At 39.4% G+C, this 20,593-nt stretch overlaps 1 protein-coding gene across 1 annotated transcript; it reads right to left on the bottom strand.

Annotated features, from left to right (window-relative positions):
* Positions 1-18,101: 18,101 nt before the first annotated feature.
* LOC129772803 (transcription initiation factor TFIID subunit 10-like) lies at positions 18,102-18,940 on the bottom strand. Its single transcript, XM_055776277.1, has 3 exons — positions 18,695-18,940; positions 18,573-18,637; positions 18,102-18,512 (listed from the first exon to the last, which is right to left on the bottom strand). The coding sequence occupies exons 1-3, from the start codon at positions 18,809-18,811 to the stop codon at positions 18,281-18,283; spliced, it is 414 nt and encodes a 137-aa protein (XP_055632252.1). The 5' UTR covers positions 18,812-18,940; the 3' UTR covers positions 18,102-18,280.
* Between the last annotated feature and the right edge of the window lie 1,653 nt (positions 18,941-20,593).

Below are 20,593 nucleotides of genomic sequence, written 5' to 3'. Positions count from 1 at the left end.
GAAAAGGATAAACAGTGATATTTATCTATTGTAAAGATAGCTGATGACTTTGGCAACTTTTCGCTTTAGATTGAACATGAGAAAGCAGTATTACACGGTACACATGAATGTCAAAATGACTCTCATTCCGATTGATTCGAATGCTTTAGGAATAAAATTGGTGAGTTGGGAAAAAATATTATAGTGATCAAGCCATAACTAATATTGAATCCTTATTTTGAAAAATCTGTAAATCTGTATGGAAACCTAAAAAATCTGTATTCTGTATCTACAGATTCTTGGTTTTAAAAAGACTGAAAAATCTGTATAAATACAGATACTTCTGTAGATATGGTAACTCTGCATGAGAGTGGTACTGCACATCGATCACACCAGCACAATGTGCATACTTTTCGGCGCAATGCTCTGTTCAGCGGTAGCACTCTGACGGAGCACACTGCCGTAGAGAAAAGGTTAAATTGTGAATGGTGTTTATGATGCCGACTATTTACTAATTACGTGGAATTTTAGTTGGCAGAATCAATGAAGGATGATATTCGATGGTTTTACTGTAGTCTCCCTAAAGATTTGACGAGAGCCTGACTTAAAAGGTTAAACGTTGGTAGAGATTTTATTAGATTAATGTTCAAGTTATTGTCCAATCAATTCGTGCTCAATTCACATTTGTTGTCGTGTAGGTTTTGCTACTAACTATTTTTATGATTGTGGTCCAGGATATCATGATATCGAGCATGTTATTTGGTAATATAAAAAATGTAATTATAGAATTTAACTGGCTGCTGATTTAGAAGTTCGAAAGGGTATACTCACACATGTCCCGCTTCACTTCCCTGAAGTCACTTTGTTACGGTTTAAAAATGTAAACCGCAACAAAAAAACACTTTTCAAATTTTAGTAAGATGCGAATGAAAAATAAGTATAAAATAAAAAAAACAACTTACCAACACTAACAAAAAAAACGAATGTCAAATGACAGATGTCAAAAAAAAACTAACAACATAAACGAATAAACAACTACCTCAACTACAGCCATGGAACCGGTTGTGAAATTTTCGGTCTCAAAGACTACAACTGAAGGAATATCTGCAGGATAGATGAGAAAGAGAGAGAAAGAGCGAGAGAGAGAGAGAGACTAAGAGAAAGATCGAAAGGAAGAAATAGCGGAGCTGCAAAGGAAGGTTGAAGAAATTCGGCTGTTTCTTAGCGCACGGACCGTCGAAGGAATCGAATCGTGATAGAATCAAGAAAAAAAAATTCTAAAAGTGAAGTGCGAGAGAATATAAGGGATGGAGAAGTTGCTGCTCCCGGGAACCGTCCATGACGGGCGACATCCACCCTCCTCGCTGGAATACCGACGGAGAAGGTACCTAAAGAATGTGCCGGTGGTCAGCGAGCCCCATCGTTATCGCTGCTTTGGAGGCCAGTACGGTGAGGACTGGTAGAGCTTCGCCCCCGCTCATCGTACCTGGACCGATGAGACCGGCCCCTATGTGCGGGCATCGTGCGTGAGTAACGAAATCCAAGCCAACCTCTCTCTCTACAAACCTACTAACCTGGGAAAAAAGAAAATATAATTAAATAAAATGATACTTACCATTCTCTTCTTACTAAAATACGATTTCTTATAAAATAGTGGTTCTATCTTTAACCGTCTTAATCGTGAGCCCGCTTCGTTCTTCGTTTTTCATTGCCTTCCCTATAAATAAGCAGAACTAAACATCCGATGAGATCAATTTACTACAGCAGCTACATGAACTTCCCAAGAGAGCACTCATATCAAATAATGTCCTCGTGTCCATGATTGAATGTGTTTCCGGATTCTACCTCATCCTAGGAAACAAGTTATCATAAGAAACTGTTTTTCCAGGACCTCCATTCGATATATCAAAAGAGTAAAAATTACAGATTTCTAAACAATGAAAAAATTCAATTCAAGTGCATTTACTACAAACAATCCCAGTCCTATGTCAAACTTCCGTCTGGGCCTCTAGGCCCTGACCGATCTACATTTTTTTTTATAAATTACTGCTTGCGCGTTTATAATGTTCTTAATTGTGCTACTTGCTTTGAATTCGTTCCATTACTGATAAACATACGGCGTTATTACATTCATACTACCTATAATTATAGAATTAGCGTTTATTAGCGTTATTACATTCACACGTTATTACATTCATACTACCTATAATGATAGAAAACATGTTGCACATGTTGGTCCTAATATTAACCGGCAAAAACATCATTTTCCCTAATTCTTTTAATTAGTGTTCCGAATCCGATAATCAAAATGTTATAAACATGAATCGTTTCAAATAGTAGATTTAGGGGGTCTCCGTAGCCACATTGGTTGCGTGTTCGCTTAGTAAGCGATCGATCGTGAGTTCAAAACTCAGGGCCCACGCAACAATCATCAGCGATGGAGATCGATCCACGGTCGAAATAAGATCGATTCATCCATACAACTGCTCTGCTTTGCAAGACACATCGGGCTGCTGTTCTATAAATAACTCAACAATGATCATTCAACTGTCTGCGCTGTCCGGTGGTCCAACTGGATAATGGAAGAACAGAAAGAATATTCTTACGCCTAAATGGCTACTGTGTGAGTGTACCATATGTAATAGTATAGAAGGAATACTGGCGAATGACAACTGTGTAATGTGCTAATTATAGATAAATGATAACCATTGTGACATGTACACGATTAAAATTCGGCTCTGTTACAGCTAAAATGCTAATGAGCCTTAAATAAATAAATGGGATAAAAAAAATTGTATTTTCAAAAATATTCATTTTATGTGTCCACGTGGACATTATCTAAACTCCCTCCTCCCTCACCGTGGACAAGCGTGGACATTTTCGTACCCCCTACCCCCCCTAAAGTTATCCACGTGGTATGTGGACAGCCCCATATCAACACATTCGGCAATCCATATTTATTTATATAGATAGAAGATGATATAGGAGTGCGTTTTATCACATTAAAATCCATTTCCACTTTCGAACGAAGATCAATTTCGTTAGCACAAACATCAAATGGACTAATAACGCTTGTCAGTATGTAACTGTAGAACGTATGCGAATTGAATTTTTCGAACTTTTCCATTTTTTTTTTCAGAGATTTCCGAAAATTTTCACTTGACATGTTTGGTTGAAATATGTGTGTTATTTTTATGAGAACCCTCTCCATTCCAGAAGAGGGAGGGGTGTCATACCATCATAGAAACATTTCTCTTACCCAAAAATCCTCACATCTCAAACTTGGCTCAATTTGCTTGATTATTTCTCGAGTTATGCAGAAGTTTGCGTTTCATTTGTATGGCAGCCTCCCCTTAGACAGAGGGGAGAAGTGTCTATTCACCATAAGTACATTTATTGCACCCTAAAGCCTTCACATGTCAAATTTGATTTCGTTTGCTTGATTAATTCCCGAATAATGCAGGAATTTGTGTTTCATTATCGGTTCAGTAATTTCCGAGTCTATAAGAATCAGACAGACAGACATCACTCCATTTTTATATATATAGATTTTGTATTTTAAAATAAGAATTTCCCAATTCTTTTACATAACTCATCTCAAATTACATTAACAAATTAGAATTAGCGAATTTTGTTTATCACATAAACAATATCAACTAAATGTCTAGGTAAATGCGCAGCGGATACGCACCCTCCGATTTATGTTGTCGCTTTCCCCTAGCGCCAGAAATGACGACTCCTAACGTGATGTGATGTGATGGATCGCGAACATGTGCGTGTTCCTTTTTTTTTGGTCTCGGGTTCATTTCGAAATCCGTCTTTCTTTGTTTGGGATTTATAAATAAAGGCGCGCCGTGCATCGGAATCGCACACATAGAACTCTCACGCTATATAGTGTGTTGCGATTTCCTGCATTAACTCGCTCCCACTCGATTTGTCTGTTTTCTTTGTTGCTGCCTGGTTTTCCCGCTCTCTCGCGTTCAATTGCTGGTTATCATTTGGATTACAATCTGCCTCTCGCGTTGCGCCTCTGCCAACCATTCGCCGGCTTTGGTGGGATATAAACATTAAGCTTCTTATGTTTATGTTTCGTTCTCTCACCCACGATGTTCTTCGTGTTTGCGGCTGTGTTGGGGATACAATGCAGACAATCCTCGAATGTGTTCGTGCGGTACACGGTCGAGAAAGCTTTAAAAATGGCTCCCCATTGACGTTTGGCGTTTGTTTTGGTTCACTTTCATAACGTGCCGAAAGCTTTTCCCGAAAAGGTACGATTAAAATAGGGATGCAAATGTGAGATGGTGAGTTGTATGGCATTATTTTTTGTATTGATGCATGTTTCACTTTGTACCTATCTCTTATTCCAATGACCGACAAATTGTTAAATTCTCGCGTAACATTTGAAAAGGTCCTAAGTAACAAATGTAAACAAATCGAGTTAATGGATGCACACCATTAGGGTAAGGTTACATTGGCTCGGAGTACGCACGAAAACTTGATTGTGCGATAACTGACAAAAAGAAACAAACAATTTTGTTCGATTGAAGCTGACGAATTCGACCGAAGCAAATGGGATGCAATGTAACCACACCAATACAATTCTATGTGGTTGTTTACTTCTCACGTTTGTATGCGTTTCGTGCAGCCTTATTTTCGTAAGAAGCTGCAGGCAGTATCACCGCGGCCTTAGTTCTCAATCATTGAACGCATCGCGAAAACCAAGGCGCTTATATCAATGTATAACAGGTGAAGCAACATCATCACTTCAATAAGAAGGGGATTATGGTTCGTGGAGCGGGGGTTGTTTGTTTTGTTATTGCTAGGATACGCTATTTTTGCATTTTCACATGCGAGAGTGTGGAAATGAGAATGAAATACTACAAAATCATCCGTTCTATTTCACATAAATTCGCAAAAGCCGAACATAGTACGCATCGTTCGAATAAGCGTCGTAGCAGTTTGTAGAGAGCCGCCGACGGCGTTCTGATGCTGTATGTAAACAATACCGACAGCAATTCCAATATGGCTGAAAATGCATTTCATATGATTGTTTCACCTGGTATATATAGAGGCGCCTTGGCGAAAACGACCGTTCAAGTATCTATCCTTTTCACCTTTTTATCACCGATATAAAATATGTCCAATGTACAGATTCTAATTTTAAGCACTCAACTGTTACTTCGGACGCCACTTTCTTCTGACACTCGATAGGTCCGGAGTAACAAAGCAATCAAAACAACACGAAGTCGCACTTCGAACGTTTTCAGTTTTTGTTATTTTCGGGTGTACATACCGTTTTAGTGCAATTCTACGAGTGATAACAATAAATATCTGCTTTTATTACGAAGTGCAAGTAATTGGATCGTTGTTCAGTAGTTATTTTCAAATTTTCATCGTGCAACGTAATTTGTCCAATGTACAAAGCGGTCAGTCAAAACGTCCAATGTAACATTTTTCGCTCGGAGGCTTCAATTTCAAACTAAAATCACATTACAACAGTTACGATTAGTTTTTCAAAGTTATTATTGGCTGCTAGTGGTAAAAGTAGTGATAAAGATCGATTCCTTTTGAAACAATTCGCGGAACAATGTTCCGGTCTTTAACTTCGTTTTTCTCGAGTTGATGTGAATGTTACATAGGACCTTTGCAAAAGTTACGCGAGAATTCATTCATATTTTTTGTTTGATAATTTGAGATTTCGTTCTGAAAGACATTCGTCCCTTCGGAATTTTCTTTAATCATGTGTAGGGGAAGGCGAGGGAAGACGGCCACCCGGGGTAAGATGGCCACTCTCTAGATTATTGAAACAATCAACTATTGAACAGATATAATACATTATTTTAGTGTATTGCATTATTCTCAATTATACATACCTATTTTGGCGTGTATATACACTGCGTTTCACAACTATAGAACCACTATTTTTTCTGTATTTCCAGAGATATGTACGAAGTCGATTGAATTGAAGTATATAGTGTAGAATAAAACAACTATCTTTATTTATAAGACTGGCCATTTCAACTTTATTATTTATTATTTTATGTTATGATCAGGCACGAAACATTAAAAAAAACAAAAATTCCAGTATTTCATAACTATAGAACCAGATGGACAAACTCTCACTCCTTCACAAAATTGACGTCAACTTAACATGAATTATAATAAGTTTCTAATTCGTAGGTCATCTTTAGTTCTCAATCAGTTTAAATAATCCATTCTGTGTGATTTCGACCAAGCTGGACCATGTTGTAGTGTGTATCTTGTTCTACGCAGAGAATACTGCTTATTTGAGCTCTTCAAATCACTCATCCTACATGTAAGCTGCATTTACTATTCGTACGATCACTCCTCATAAGTTCTTGATAGAGTTTTGATCTGGTGAACAAGCCGACCAGTTCAGAATCTAAAGCCCCTATTCAATAAACCATGCCATGACTTATTGGACTTTCATGAATTGATGTCAAATTACTCAATTATCACTGTGTTTTTGATGCAAAAACAGCAGTAAATGATTCTGAAATTTTTTTTTTCTTTATTATAGTGACTTTCAACACATTTCGGCTGGTTCGTCACTTTTAACTTCCATTTTTGGAAGAATTTCGGGAGTGAGAATTGATCTCGTGATCTCTGCGTGAGAGGTATGGATGTTACCACTACGCCAGATCGCCTCCACGATTCTGAAGTACTTCGTTGCACTTCTGATTGATCATTAGTTTTGATGGTAAGGTATTTAAACCAGGTCTTTTTGGGAATATTCACCCCAAGCCATAAAAATCCCGTTTCCAAAGCTGCGAGTCCAAAAACCAATGTGGAAGCTAATCCCATGGGTTTCATTATTTCAGGAGAACTTATGTGATATAAAGAAATCGAACTAGAATAGAATTTCTTCATACTGGAAGGATTTACGGAACGTGTCATTAAATTTTTCAACTCGTAACTTTGCAGGCGGCTGTTTGATGGCTTGGGGAGAGTTTTCTCAAAAAAACCTGGCCTGGGAACAAAAATGTACGGACCCCAGTGAAAAATAATATTTCTTTTAAGGAATCCATAAAATAAGAGGGAAAAATATAAATGAAAAAAAAAGTCACAGGAGGGTTGTGTCCGAGACACGATCGCATAGTTGACGTAGGATTACGTTAGGCTATCTGTTGATTTTGGATATGTTTGAAGAATAACACTGTTAAAATCTTTGATAATGATTTGGTGGCTTTGAAAAGGGACGTTTTGTTTGGTTGTTGGGTGTTGTTTGTTCACTCCACCAGTGTTTATCGAGTGATGATGACAGAATGATGGTAAACAGTTGTTGGATGGTGCGTATCAGATAAAAGATACCGAAGTGGAACGAGATATGATGAAAACTGCCCTCTGTGATCCTAGACGAGATTCCTCCTGTGTTATGTATGGATGAACTGAAGAAAAAAACTCACCAATGTAATATAAAATAATCAATTTTTCTCATCAGTAAAAATATGTTACTTAAATATAAAGAAAACATATTTGAAATAGAAAAGGTAATTTTCTTTTATAATTATTACTTTCTGAGTGTTTATTCAACCCAATGCGAATTTTAATTGGACTAACAACAACTAATACTATACGTAGAGCATATGGGAAATAACTTTTTCTAATATTTCTTCACTTTTCCAATTTTTCTCGCCATATAAACTTTCCTTGGGTGAAAATGAACACAACAAAACAGACAGCTTAAACCAAATGAGCCATTCTCGAGCCGGAACACACCTTGGTTTTTATTTATGAAAATTGAAATAAATCGTTTCATATATCAAGTCATTTTTAACACAACTGCTACCATATATAATTTCACACTTACATTTGTGCTAAATTTTTCACAATACACGATCGGTCATTGATATGAAATTTCACGAAGCAACCAACATTAAAGTTCCAAATTTAAATAATGTTTGCTAGAATTATTCGTGTCACTCACTTTACTTACAATATAAAAATGTCCCCGACTTACAAATATTTGCTATGCCGATTTCCCCCGGCACCTCAGTTCTGATATCTCTGTTAGGGTGCACATTTCGGTAGGAACAAAAGTTCCCCCTACTTTTATATATTTACAATGCCGATTTCCTCTAGGCAGCTTGGTTTTCATGTCTCTGTTAGAGACTCACCGCATGTGTCGTCAATTTCGACCAATCAGATGTGGGTTTTTCCGTTAGGATAGGTGTTGAGATTTTTCAATTGTTCAATAGTTAGTTTCATGACATATATTATTTTCTTCAATTTATAAAATTGTTATGGAGTACCGAAATCGAATGACGCAAAAATTTCATCAATCCATCATGAAATGGCTGAGCAATAAACGTTTGAAATTGGACAATTTTCACGATGTGCTAGATTTTCAATTTGTACCCCAATATGTTCCCGAAAGACGTAATCCTACGTCAAAAACAAATAAACGACACATGAATGGATTATTGAGGTTGATCGATCTATATCACGAAAACATTGGTCATTGATTTGAGATATTGTTTTAATTTATTTTTAAAATTCAATTTCCATTCAATTTTTTTAAATTCTAAAATGAACGTAATTTGTCTCTGATCTCTAATCTGAAGATGCAATATCTGGTGTTGAAGTTGGGTGGAGTCTTAGAAATGCCTTAGAAGCGTTCTGGATCGTTGTTTTTAATACATTCAGCAGCGAGCAGTACTTGTTGGAATTCATCGAGACTAGTTGCTTGGTAGAAGCTCATAATGCAGATTTTCTTCTAGTTCTACCAGACCCAGAGAACCTGCTTCGGGGTTATATTCACTTACCCAATACTTTTTGACGTAGGATTACGTCTTTTGGGAACATATTGGGGTACAAATTGAAAGTCGACAATCGAGCACATCGTGAAAATTGTCCAATTTCAAACGCTTATTGCTCAGTCATTTCATGATGGATTGATGAAATTTTCGCGTCAATCGATTTCAGCACTCCATAACAATTTTGACGTGGGACTACGTCTAACCGGAATATATGGTGGGTAAAATGAAAACCTAAACACAGAACATGCAGGAAAAAATGAAAGATTTCGAATGCTTATAGCTCGAACATTTCGTACTGGATAGGAGAGATGTTTGCATCACTTGATAGGGAATATTTCTACGCATCTATCGCAACTAACAAAATGTTGTTTTTCATTAGATAAACAATTGAATAACTGTAAAATATTAGGCGTTATCTAAACGCCCTAACTGCATCGTTTTGATTGGCCCGATTTACGGTTTCCCTAACACAGCCATCAAAACCAAGCAGCCTAGGGGAAATCGGCATTGCGAATTCATACAAATCGGGGGTATTTTTGTTCCGATTGAAATGTGTTTCCCTAACACAGACTTCAAAACCGAGGTTTCTGGGGAAATAGGCTCTGCAAATAAATGCAAACTGCGAGTACTTTTGTCCTCGCTTGCCTTTGTGCAGAGTGGAATATGTCTGTCCTAACATGATCTTCTAAACTTAGGAACCTGGGAAAATCGTGCAGCCACTAGAAGCGAATGAACTTCCCAGTTTCAAGCAAATTCGAGATTCGAGAAGTATGTACACTTTTGGGATGTAAACTTCAGAGGGAAATGTAAAATAAAATAATCGTTTGATAATTTTTTTTTGTCTTTATTGGAAAGATTTTCAGCCTTAGGCTGGTTCATCAAACGTTTGATAATTCTTCCGTACATATATTTTGTTCTAGTCATCATACCAAACGTAAAAGGTCCGTCATTAAATTTACTTGTAACGAAGAACATTAATCACAATAAATGAATTGACTTTACACGGAATTTGTTCATTTTTCTCACTCACAGAGCAAATATATTGAACTCAATTGAATTTGGAAACTGTTTCATTCAATCAAGAATTTAATCAATACAAACGAATGATTGCTAAGCTAAGGTAGTTCCACGTGAACCTTGCGGTTATATCATAGATATAACCCACTATTTTTTTTATATTGAAGAAAAAAATATATGTCATTAAACTAACTAACGAACAATTGAAAAATCTCAACCCCTATCCTAACGGAAATACCCACTTCTGATTGGTCGAAATTGACGACACATGCGACGGGTCCCTAACAGAGACATCAAAACCAAGCTGCCTGAGGGAAATCGTCATTGCAAATACATGAAAGTAGGGGGAACTTTTGTTCCTACCGAAATGTATTCCATAACAGAGACATTGAAACAAATCTGCCTGGGGGAAATCGACATTGCAAGTATATGCAAGTCGGGGGCATTTTTATATTGAAAGTAAGGTGAGTGATACGATTAATTCTAGCAAATAAAATTTAAATTTGGTCGCTTCGTGAAATTTCATATCAATGACCGGTCGTGTACTGTGAAAAATTTAGCACAAGTGTAAGCGTAAAATTTTATATGGTAGCAGTTGTGTTAAAAATGACTTGATATATGAAACGATTTATTTCAATTTTCATAAGTAAAAACCAAGGTGTGTTTCGGCTCGAGAACGAGTCGTTTGGTTTGAGCCGTCTGTTTTGTTGTGTTCATTTTCACCCAAGGAAAGTTTATACGGCGAGAAATAATGGAAAAGTGAAGAAAATTAGAGGAGGGTAGTGATTTCCCATATACTGTACATATAGTATTAAGTGTTGTTAGTCCCTTTAAAATTCGCATTGAGTTGAATAAACACTCAGAAAGTTAAAATTATAAAATAAAATTACCTTCTCTATTTCAAATATTTTTTTCTCTATATTAAAGTATTATTTTTTTTCCCAAAATATGTTTTTTATTAAGGCACATGTGGCGTTAGCCTGACGGGCCGGGAGTCCAATATTTTGACATATTTTGTCTTACAACTATGTTAGTAATATGTAACCGATTACTCGCGGTTGGCTCGAGGTTAGTATTACAAGTGTTCTCATAATTGGTATGTTGCAGTCTTCGATGCTCTATACGTGTGCCCGACACGGGCTACTTCCTATTGGGATGCAGCTGACCATTAATCAGCAACGCTCCCTAGTCTGTACCCCATATCTAGCGTGGTGCGTCTTTCTCGACTCGAGGAATCCAGGATAGAATGGTCACTAGCCGACGCAATCATCAGTTCGTGTAGAGTTGTCATGAGCGGTACAACCTTTGGCTCTTGTTGAATGATCAGTGGACTGCACAACCTTTGGCCCGTGCATCTGTAAAGAGTGTGTGTATGTATTGCCGCGACTAAGTAAAAGTTTATCGATCGGATAGGAGGGATATGAAACGGGGACACAACGAAGGAAACATCATTAAACGTTGACATCGGCGTTTCTGAGGAACAGGTATAGATGAAGCAGAAGATCAGGATCCCGGCTACCTAAGATATCCCGGACGGGGATATCCGATTGTCTGCCTTTTGCTCCCAGTGCTCTAGAGAGCTGAGAGCGAGCAGCATGGAACCGGATACACGACCAGACAACATGCTCGATGTCGTGGTAGCCATCGCCACAATCACAAAGATTGTTTGCTGCGAGCCCAATGCGATAGAGATGCGCGTTTAGGTTGTAGTGATTGGACATAAGCCGAGATATCACGCGAATGAAATCACGACCTACATTCAATCCCTTAAACCATGCACTCGTCGAGACCTTAGGGATAATCGTGTGTAACCAACGACCGAACTCATCTCCACTCCACATGCGCTGCCAACTAACGAGTGTGTCCTGACGAGGAATGTGAAAAAATTCATTATAGGCAATTTGCCTTTCAAAAAGTGTGCCTTCTGAAGCGCCCACCTTAGCTAGCGAGTCCGCTTTCTCATTCCCCGGAATCGAGCAATGAGAGGGAACCCATGCTAAGGTAATCTTGAATAATTTTTCGACCAAAACACTCAATCGATGTCTTATTCTTGTTAGGAAATAAGATGAGCGTTTATCAACTTTCATTGAGCGGATTGCTTCTATTGAGCTGAGACTGTCTGAAAAAATAAAATAATGGTCGATGGGCAGTGTTTCAATGATCCCTAGAGCATAGTATATCGCACCCATTTCTGCGACATACACGGAACAAGGATTTTTGAGTTTGAAAGAGGCACTGGAATTTTCATTGAAGATGCCGAAGCCAGTGGACCCGTTTATGTATGAACCGTCAGTAAAGAACATTTTATCAGATCCAACTTTCCCATATTTTTCCGAAAATATCGACGGAATGACATTGGAGCGTAGGTGATCTGGTATTCCATGGATTTTTTGTCGCATGGACAGATCAAAAATGACAGAGGAATTGCAAAAGTATGGGAAGCAAACTTGGTTGGAGATGCCTGGTGAAGGGTGCACGTCGTGGGTAAGGTACTCATGGTATAAAGACATAAAACTTGACTGAGGAGTCAGCTGGAGTAGATTTTCGAAGTTATCAATCACCAATGGATTCATGATCTTGCAACGGATGAGAAATCTGTAGGATAATTCTGTGAACCGAAGAGTAAGCGGGGGTACTCCTGCCAAAACTTCGAGACTCATCGTATGTGTCGAATGCAAACACCCCATGGCTATACGCAAGCAACGATATTGTATTCTCTCCAGCTTGAGAATATGAATCCTGGCAGCTGATCGGAAGCAAAAACTGCCATATTCTAACACTGATAATATCGTTGTTTTGTACAACTGAATGAGGTCTCCTGGATGGGCACCCCACCATGTTCCGGTAATTGTTTGGAGAAAATTGATTCTTTGCTGGCATTTCTGTTTCAAATACGCAATGTGTCTCCCCCAGGTACACTTAGAATCAAAATATACACCCAGGTATTTGAAAAACATAGAGTGTTGGATCGTTTTGCCGGATAGGTGAAGCTGGAATTGGGCGGGTTCGTGCTTCCTAGAAAAAACGACCATTTCAGTTTTCTCCGTAGAGAATTCGATACCCAGCTTGAGGGCCCACGTGAACAGATTGTTCAGGGTATCTTGCAACGACTTTTGCAGAACGACGGGATTAGTACCCGTGATGGAAATAACTCCATCGTCTGCAAGTTGTCTCAGCGTGCAGTTTCTAGTTAGACAATCATCCATATCATTGACGTAAAAACTGTACAAGAGGGGGCTTAGGCAGGAGCCTTGTGGTAGGCCCATAAAACTGTAACGAGAAGATTTCGAGCTGCCATGAGAGAAAATCATGTGCTTTTCTGACAGTAAATTGTACAGGAAATTGTTAAGAATTGGTGAAGGTCCACGATTATGAAGCTTCTCTGAGAGAATTTCCATGGAAACTGAATCAAATGCCCCTTTGATATCGAGAAAAACGGAAGCCATTTGTTCTTTGCGAGCAAATGCGATTTGGATTTCAGAAGATAGCAGCGCGAGACAATCATTTGTCCCTCTACCTCGGCGGAAGCCAAACTGCGTATTTGACAGCAAATTGTTTGTTTCGACCCACTTGTCCAAACGAAGTAGAATAATTTTCTCTAACAATTTACGAATACAGGATAACATTGCAATCGGCCTATACGAGTTGTGATCGCAAGCCGGCTTGTTGGGTTTCCGTATGGCTATCACTCTCACTTGTCTCCAGTCATGCGGGACAATATTCAGCTCCAGAAACTTGTTGAACAAGTTCAGCAAACGCTGTTTTGCCAAGTCGGGAAGATTCTTCAACAAGTTGAATTTAATCTTGTCCGACCCCGGAGCTGAATTGTTACATGAGAGGAGGGCAATTGAGAATTCTACCATCGAAAAATTCTCATAATCGCATTGGAGCGGAATATCGCGTACGACGTTTTGTGCAGGAACGGAATCGGGACAAACCTTCCTTGCAAATTTGAAAATCCAACGGTCAGAGTATTCCTCGCTTTCATTGGTATGGTTCCAGCCACGCATTCTCCTAGCCGTATTCCAAAGAGTACTCATAGCGGTCTCCCTTGACAAACCATTGACGAATTTCCGCCAATATCCACGCTTTTTTGCTTTAATCAGACCTTTTAGTTTGGCTTCTAGAGCTTGGTACTTTCGAAACCATTCCACTAATCCAGTTTTCCTGATTTTTTTGAAAGCGGATGATTTTTCAAGGTAGACCTTTGAACATTCCTTGTCCCACCAAAGTGATGGAGGACGACGTCGGAAAGTGGTAGCCGGTACACGTTTCTTTTGAGCTTGAAGTGCGCTATCGTAAATCAAACTTGATATAAAATTATACTCTTCAAGGGGAGGAAGTTCATGCAACGAAATGATTGCTTCAGATATTAATTCTGCAAATTTTCTCCAGTCAATATTCTTCGTGAGGTCATACGCAATATCGACTGACTCACTAGATTTTGATTCATTGGCGATCGATAAAATTATTGGTAGGTGATCACTACCGTGGGGATCTTGGATTACCTTCCATGTGCAATCCAGGGATAATGAAGAAGAGCAGAGAGATATGTCTAGCATGCTTGCCCGTGCAGGAGGGTTGGCTATCCTAGTTGCTTCCCCAGTATTTAAAACTGCCATGTTGAAGTTGTCGCACAGATCATAAATCAACGTGGCACGGTTGTCATCGTAGAGTGACCCCCATGCTGTTCCATGGGAGTTGAAGTCACCTAAGATTAACCGCGGCTCCGGCAATGCCTCGATAATATCAAAGAACTGATGGCGGCCTACCGTAGTCCTGGGAGGAATATATATCGAAGCAATGCAGAGTTCTTTGCCATTGATTTGTATCTGGCAAGCGACAACTTCAATGCCTGTAATCGATGGGATAGTGACTCTATAGAAGGAGTGACGTTTTTTGATCCCCAATAGTACGCCACCAAACGAGTCGTTACGATCTAGGCGAATAATGTTGAAATCGTGAAAATTCAGCTCGTCGGCTGAACAAAGCCATGTTTCACAGAGAGAAAATACATCACAGTTAGAACTGTGAACTAAAAATTTAAATTGGTCTAGTTTAGGGATGATGCTTCTGCAATTCCACTGTATGACAGTGGTCAAATCCTTGACCTCTTGTGCTGAATTAGGCATCGAGGGAAATGAACGCTGCTAAAAAGCCACATTTTTCTTTCAAAAATGTTCTCACAACCGGAAGCAAACATAATACTATGCTTTTAAGAGGATCATTTATATTTAAAGCATTTAAAATGTTATCCACAAGGTCTGAAAGCGCAAGCAGGCCAGGTAGTGGCTGTTGCTTCGACCGCGAAAATGGAACAGACGTGTTCGTTGTTGTTCCGGGAAGTGCTGAGGACCCCTGGTTGGTAGCATGACCACGTAAACCGGGAGGTACTTGCTTCGGCCTATTCTCAGCACGTTCAGTTCGAGGCTTCATTCCAACTTGGGAAGTTTCGGTATTCTTTCTGGGGAGTGATGGAAAAGAAGTAATTTTTCTTTTCCTGATGGCACCCTGCGATGTACCGGAACATCCGGCATTGGGAGCGTCAGCAACAGGCTCGTCGTTCTGCAGAATGGAGTAGGGATTGTCCTGTGTCGTTGGCACGGAACTCTTAAGCATTTCTGCATAAATCCGCTTGGAACGTTCTTTTAAGGAACGCTTGAGTTTTTCCCCTCGTTGTTTGAACACCGGGCATTGAATAAGATCATGAGGAGTCCCGCCGCAATGAAGACACTTGTGCTCTTTCGCGCAAGGATTCTCATCATGGCTCTCTCCACAATCTGCGCAACGTTTTTTATTGCAACAATAGGCGGCCGTGTGACCGAGTTGCATACATTTGTTGCATTTCATTACCCGGGGTACAAACAATCGAACAGGTAAACGAAGTGCCCCTATTGCAACGTAATTTGGAAGGGCGGAACCCTCAAAAGTCACACGAAAAGAGTTTGTCCGATTGAGAATTCTTTTGTCATTTTTGTCATCCCTACAGGTCCTTAAAGTATTATGTTTTTAATGATGAGAATGATTTAATGATTATTGTGTTCGGTATTGGTGATTATTTCGTATTACATTGGTGAGTTTTTTTTTCTTTATTTCATTCATACATAACACAGGAGGCATCTCGTCTAGGATCACAGAGGGCGATTTTCATCATATCTGGTTCCACTTCGGTATCTTTTATCTGATACGCGACATCCAACGACTATTTACCATCTTTCTGTCATCATCACTCGGTAAACACTGGTGGAGTGAACAAACAATACCCAACAACCAAACAAAAAGGCTCTTTTCAGGACCACCAAATCATTATCAAAGGGTTTAACGATGTAATTCTTCAAACATATCCAAAACCAACAGATAGCCTAACGGAATCCTACGTCAACTATGCGGTCGTGTCTCGGACACAACACTCCTGTGACTTTTTTTAACTTAACATTATTGTGAATTATTTGCTCTTCACAATATGCTACAAATATGTATCTTTGTGCTCCCTTGGCCGAGTGGTTAGCGTCACACATTATAATGCGGGGGGTTCGAGTTAGACTTGCATTAAGGTTACGCGAATTCTAGAGATTTACACTCCTGAATACATTCAGGTCGTGTTCTCCGGCATAGAAATCTCAACAAAGTACTATTAATAACGCAAGTAATAACTACGTTGAGAAGCCTAAAGTTCCACTGGGAACGTGTACGGCCCTTGCACTCATGGAAGAATTTGTTGTTCGTTTCAAAAACCTTGGGAGCTCTCGGAAAATGAATACGAAGCCGTTTTGTCATCAAAAACAGAAGCTGAATCGAACCTGCACATGAGTCTTGATTTTTCATACTACAAAAATTCCAACATTCTTTGTGTCTTTATCCTGACGAAATACATGGTCCTCTATTACCGTTTGGAATAATTTGATCGATGCCAGTTCATGTGCGTTTCTTTCAGAATATACATCTCTGGAAAGAAGTCCAGCCATATAAAAAATATGGATGTCTGACCGGGCAGCACTCTCAGACAACTAATTTTTTTATTGTTGAATACAGAGCATTCAGGGCGGGCGCAAAGTTAAAAATATCTTGTAAACAAAGAGCAGATCTCATTGAATTTTGACTATAAATATAAATGTTCGACTTAAAAATATACTTTACGTGTCCACGTGGACATTATTTAAACACTCTCCCCCCTCCCCGTGGACAAGCGAGGACATTTTCGTAACCCCTACCCCCCTTAAAGTTGTCCACGTGGTATGTGGACGGCCCCTTAGGGGGGCGGTCTTACCCCGTCTTTCCCTATCTGTACCAACCTGTTTCACCGTTGTAAATGGCTCCAGCTTGTCAAATCCAAGGCGCGTAGAAGTATATCCTAAGGTGGGCCAACTTGCTAAAACCACTCTTCAGCCATCTTGGAAGTCTACTGTGTTTTTCTTTTTTTTATCTTCGCTTGTTTTACGTCGGCATATTTCCGCCACTTTTAGTGCCAATCACCGACATCAGGGAGGCGAGTCCACCTGTTCCTACCTATCAGACTCAACAACTCATGAGCCGGGCCAACTTCTTTTACTTCCCTTCCGAAGGAAGACATAACCAGAGATTTTTCGCCTCAGAAAATCCCAACGACGCCAGCTGGGATTGAACCCAGGCCGATCGGATTGTGAAGCTGTTACGCTAACCAGTCTACTGTGTTTTGTTTGTAAACAAAATACAATACGCTTGTGCCCAAGCTCGCTCGTGATCAGTCTGTCTCTTTCACACTTCAAGGAAAAAAATCCCCTTCTGCTTTCTTCCGTACTGTTTTCATATACCGCTCCCCTACCAACTTAGTGACGAAAGTATTGGAGGCGAATGAACTGCAAAGTTTAAAGCCTCTTAAAAACAAAGAAACGTGAAGAAACGTGACGAAACGGCCTCACCTAGTACCATAGACCCGTCTTGGTCAAATCCAACTGTGCGCCATAGACGGGCAGTGGTGGGTATCAGGAACTAACCGAATCAAAAAATATATAAAGCACAGTTCTCGTACCGCCATCTATTGAAAAACAGCGAAAATTTAATCAATGACCCAAACCCTTGCACAGCGCCGTTTGTTTTAACGGTAGGAAATATTCCCCTCTATTCTGCGCCGCGAGGGACAGTAGGAAAGCTTCTCGCTTTATTCTGGAAGCGCCCTCAATTTTTAGCTCCTATTTGATACCCGAATCGAAAGCACAAAAGGACACGACTTCAAATCTCTCTTGGTAACAAACTATAGGTGCACCATTCGTTTTTGGGTGTAGTCACTTGAGCCAACTCACGTTATTCGCCGCGCAGAATAGAGAGGATTATCAAATTGAAAAACGATTTCTGTTTCCTTCCCTGTTTATTATTTGTTTCATATCCAGATACAACAATCCTTCAACATAAAAATAGATGACGAAACTTACTTCCTACGAAAGTCACAGTATTTAACCAATCCTTTCCTTGCAAAACATCAATGACCGCTATCCCAAGGGTGCAATAGCACAATCCAGTAAACCACTCTAAACGAAGTAATGTGCCTTACGCACGGTGATGCCGTAGTCATTCAGAGCCGGCTGTAGATCTTCCATCGTCAGTGTATACTTGCGGTCCTTAGAAGATTTAGCATTCTGGTTTTTCGACGAGCCATGGCCGGAGTTGGGAGCGTTGCTCGTTCTCGTCTTGCAATGCTGCAAAGCATCGTTGGCAACATCCGAAATAAACTTCTGGGCTGCGATCGAAATCAGTCGAACACTTGCAAGGGGGAGAAGACAAAAATAAGCCAAAATGTAAAGAGATGGAAGCAATACTTACATCCTTGGATCGGAAGCCTCAAATCCGCCAGTGTTTAGGTAGTACGAAGTTACTGCGTCCGGGATCTAGAGTGAAGACGAGAATTGATTGCCATAGCTGGAAGTGTTTCTTGCTAAACATACCGTTGGTGTGTAATCCTCCAGCTGAATAAGAAAATCGCTTAGAATCTGCCCTTGGGTGCGATCTTCGTTTTCGGATGATTTCTTTGCTCCGCGATGAATTCCAAAATTGTCACCCATTGTTGATAGTTATTTATTTGTAATCACGAGAGAAACCCTGAATCTTGTACAGTGCAACAAATTGAATGGAGAAGGTTTGTTTACTTTGCAGCTTTTTAACGATGACTTTATAGTGGTTTTCAAAGGCCCCCGTAAGGGGGACAGGCAGAAAATGGAATTCAGGTATGAATTGATTACACTGAGCATAAAGTTTTGTAATTCTAGATACGTAATGTTGAATACATTTTCAATGCATGTTAGGGCGATTACACATTATCCGGTTTTTGTCGGACCGGTCTGAAACCCAAATGACAAATTTCGACCGTACCAACCTCTTTACGGCGCCGTGATGCAGCCGTCTACTGCGACTGCAATGTCCGGTGACCGGACAAGCATTACACGCGATGACAATAGTATTGTGCCGACGTCTGGTGGAGACATCAGTTTGTGAAAGCAAATCATTCTCTATAAGATTATCAGACCTTTTTAGTTTCAAGTTGTTTAAATTTTGAATGAAAATTTTTACTTCATGTTATTTGATTACTTAGAACCCGTGAACTGATTATCATTTAATCATTTTTGTATTATTTTCTTCATATTTTCACTGAAACTCATAGTTGTAATACAAAATCATCATCAAATATAATTATTGATCAGGGGGTTTTCTCCACTTGCAAAAGAACGTGTTACTCCATTACGAAAATAACATATTTTATAAGAAGAAGTTAATTTTCATTCATAACTTTTATTTTCAAACATGTGTTTATTGCACCTGAAAATCTATTATCACTATCATTTCCCAAAAGCAGAGCAAGAAGTTCCATGCCATCAACGCGGATTGACAGTTGTTTGTCATGTCTGTTAGTATTAGTACAATTCAGGCAGTTTTTCGTCCCATGTATTAGTATGTGTGTGCTATTGACGTTTGTTTGTTGTTTTTGAAATTCAGAATTTGCAAGTGATATGGATGGATTTACATTTACTCCTTTATTTCGCTACTGTGGAAAAAGTTTAGTGATGCAGGTTTCTGCTCAAAGCAAAGCAATGGTGAGCGATTTTATCGAGCTGAATGTGAAGGTCAGTTTTTGTTAATTTGAACACACCAAAAATAGCTCTCTAGTAATATTCTTATTGGGCATTCCACACAGTTCGACCTGACCCGGAAAGCGATCGATGACAAGGCTCGGCTCGAGGAGCTCAAGACCAAACTGTCTGTCATGTGACCGGTGATCAAGATGTTCTCCTGACCGATGCAGAAGCATCCGCTCTGTCAGAGCGAAATCATCCAGCTGGCATATCTGATTCGGTCATTTTTCGCCTAGGATCCGCGTATTGATAACTATGTGTTGATGCGAAATACGCTCGAGAAGCCGTCCCTGCCCCGGGAGTACGCGCTCGAGGAATCTGCGGAAGCAGTGATGAAATAGTTTCTGAAGGAAAATTATGTTGTTCTAATCGTAAAGATTCATACTGCAATGGTGGAATAAAAAGACACTCTAGAATAGATGGATTATCTCGTAGGCTAATTCTAAGAAAATCATAGGAAGTGAATAAATAATTGAGTAGTGCCCTTAGCTTACGAAATGTTTTTTATTGGTTCATTCAAATTCTATTGGAAATATGTGGCAACAGAGTGTATGGATTGAATAATACTGTTTGTGTAAGTTTGGAAATAAAACAATTTATATATATGGATATGGATAAATACACCGCAACTGGACTTTTAAATTTATTTGTCATTGAATAGTATTTTGAAATGGGGCGAGAAGATTCACACCTTCGACCGCTGGATCGCACCTATCG

Source organism: Toxorhynchites rutilus, chromosome 3 (assembly GCF_029784135.1).
Source record: "Toxorhynchites rutilus septentrionalis strain SRP chromosome 3, ASM2978413v1, whole genome shotgun sequence".
NCBI classification, from domain to species: domain Eukaryota; kingdom Metazoa; phylum Arthropoda; class Insecta; order Diptera; family Culicidae; genus Toxorhynchites; species Toxorhynchites rutilus.
This window is presented reverse-complemented; position numbering and strand designations above follow the sequence as displayed.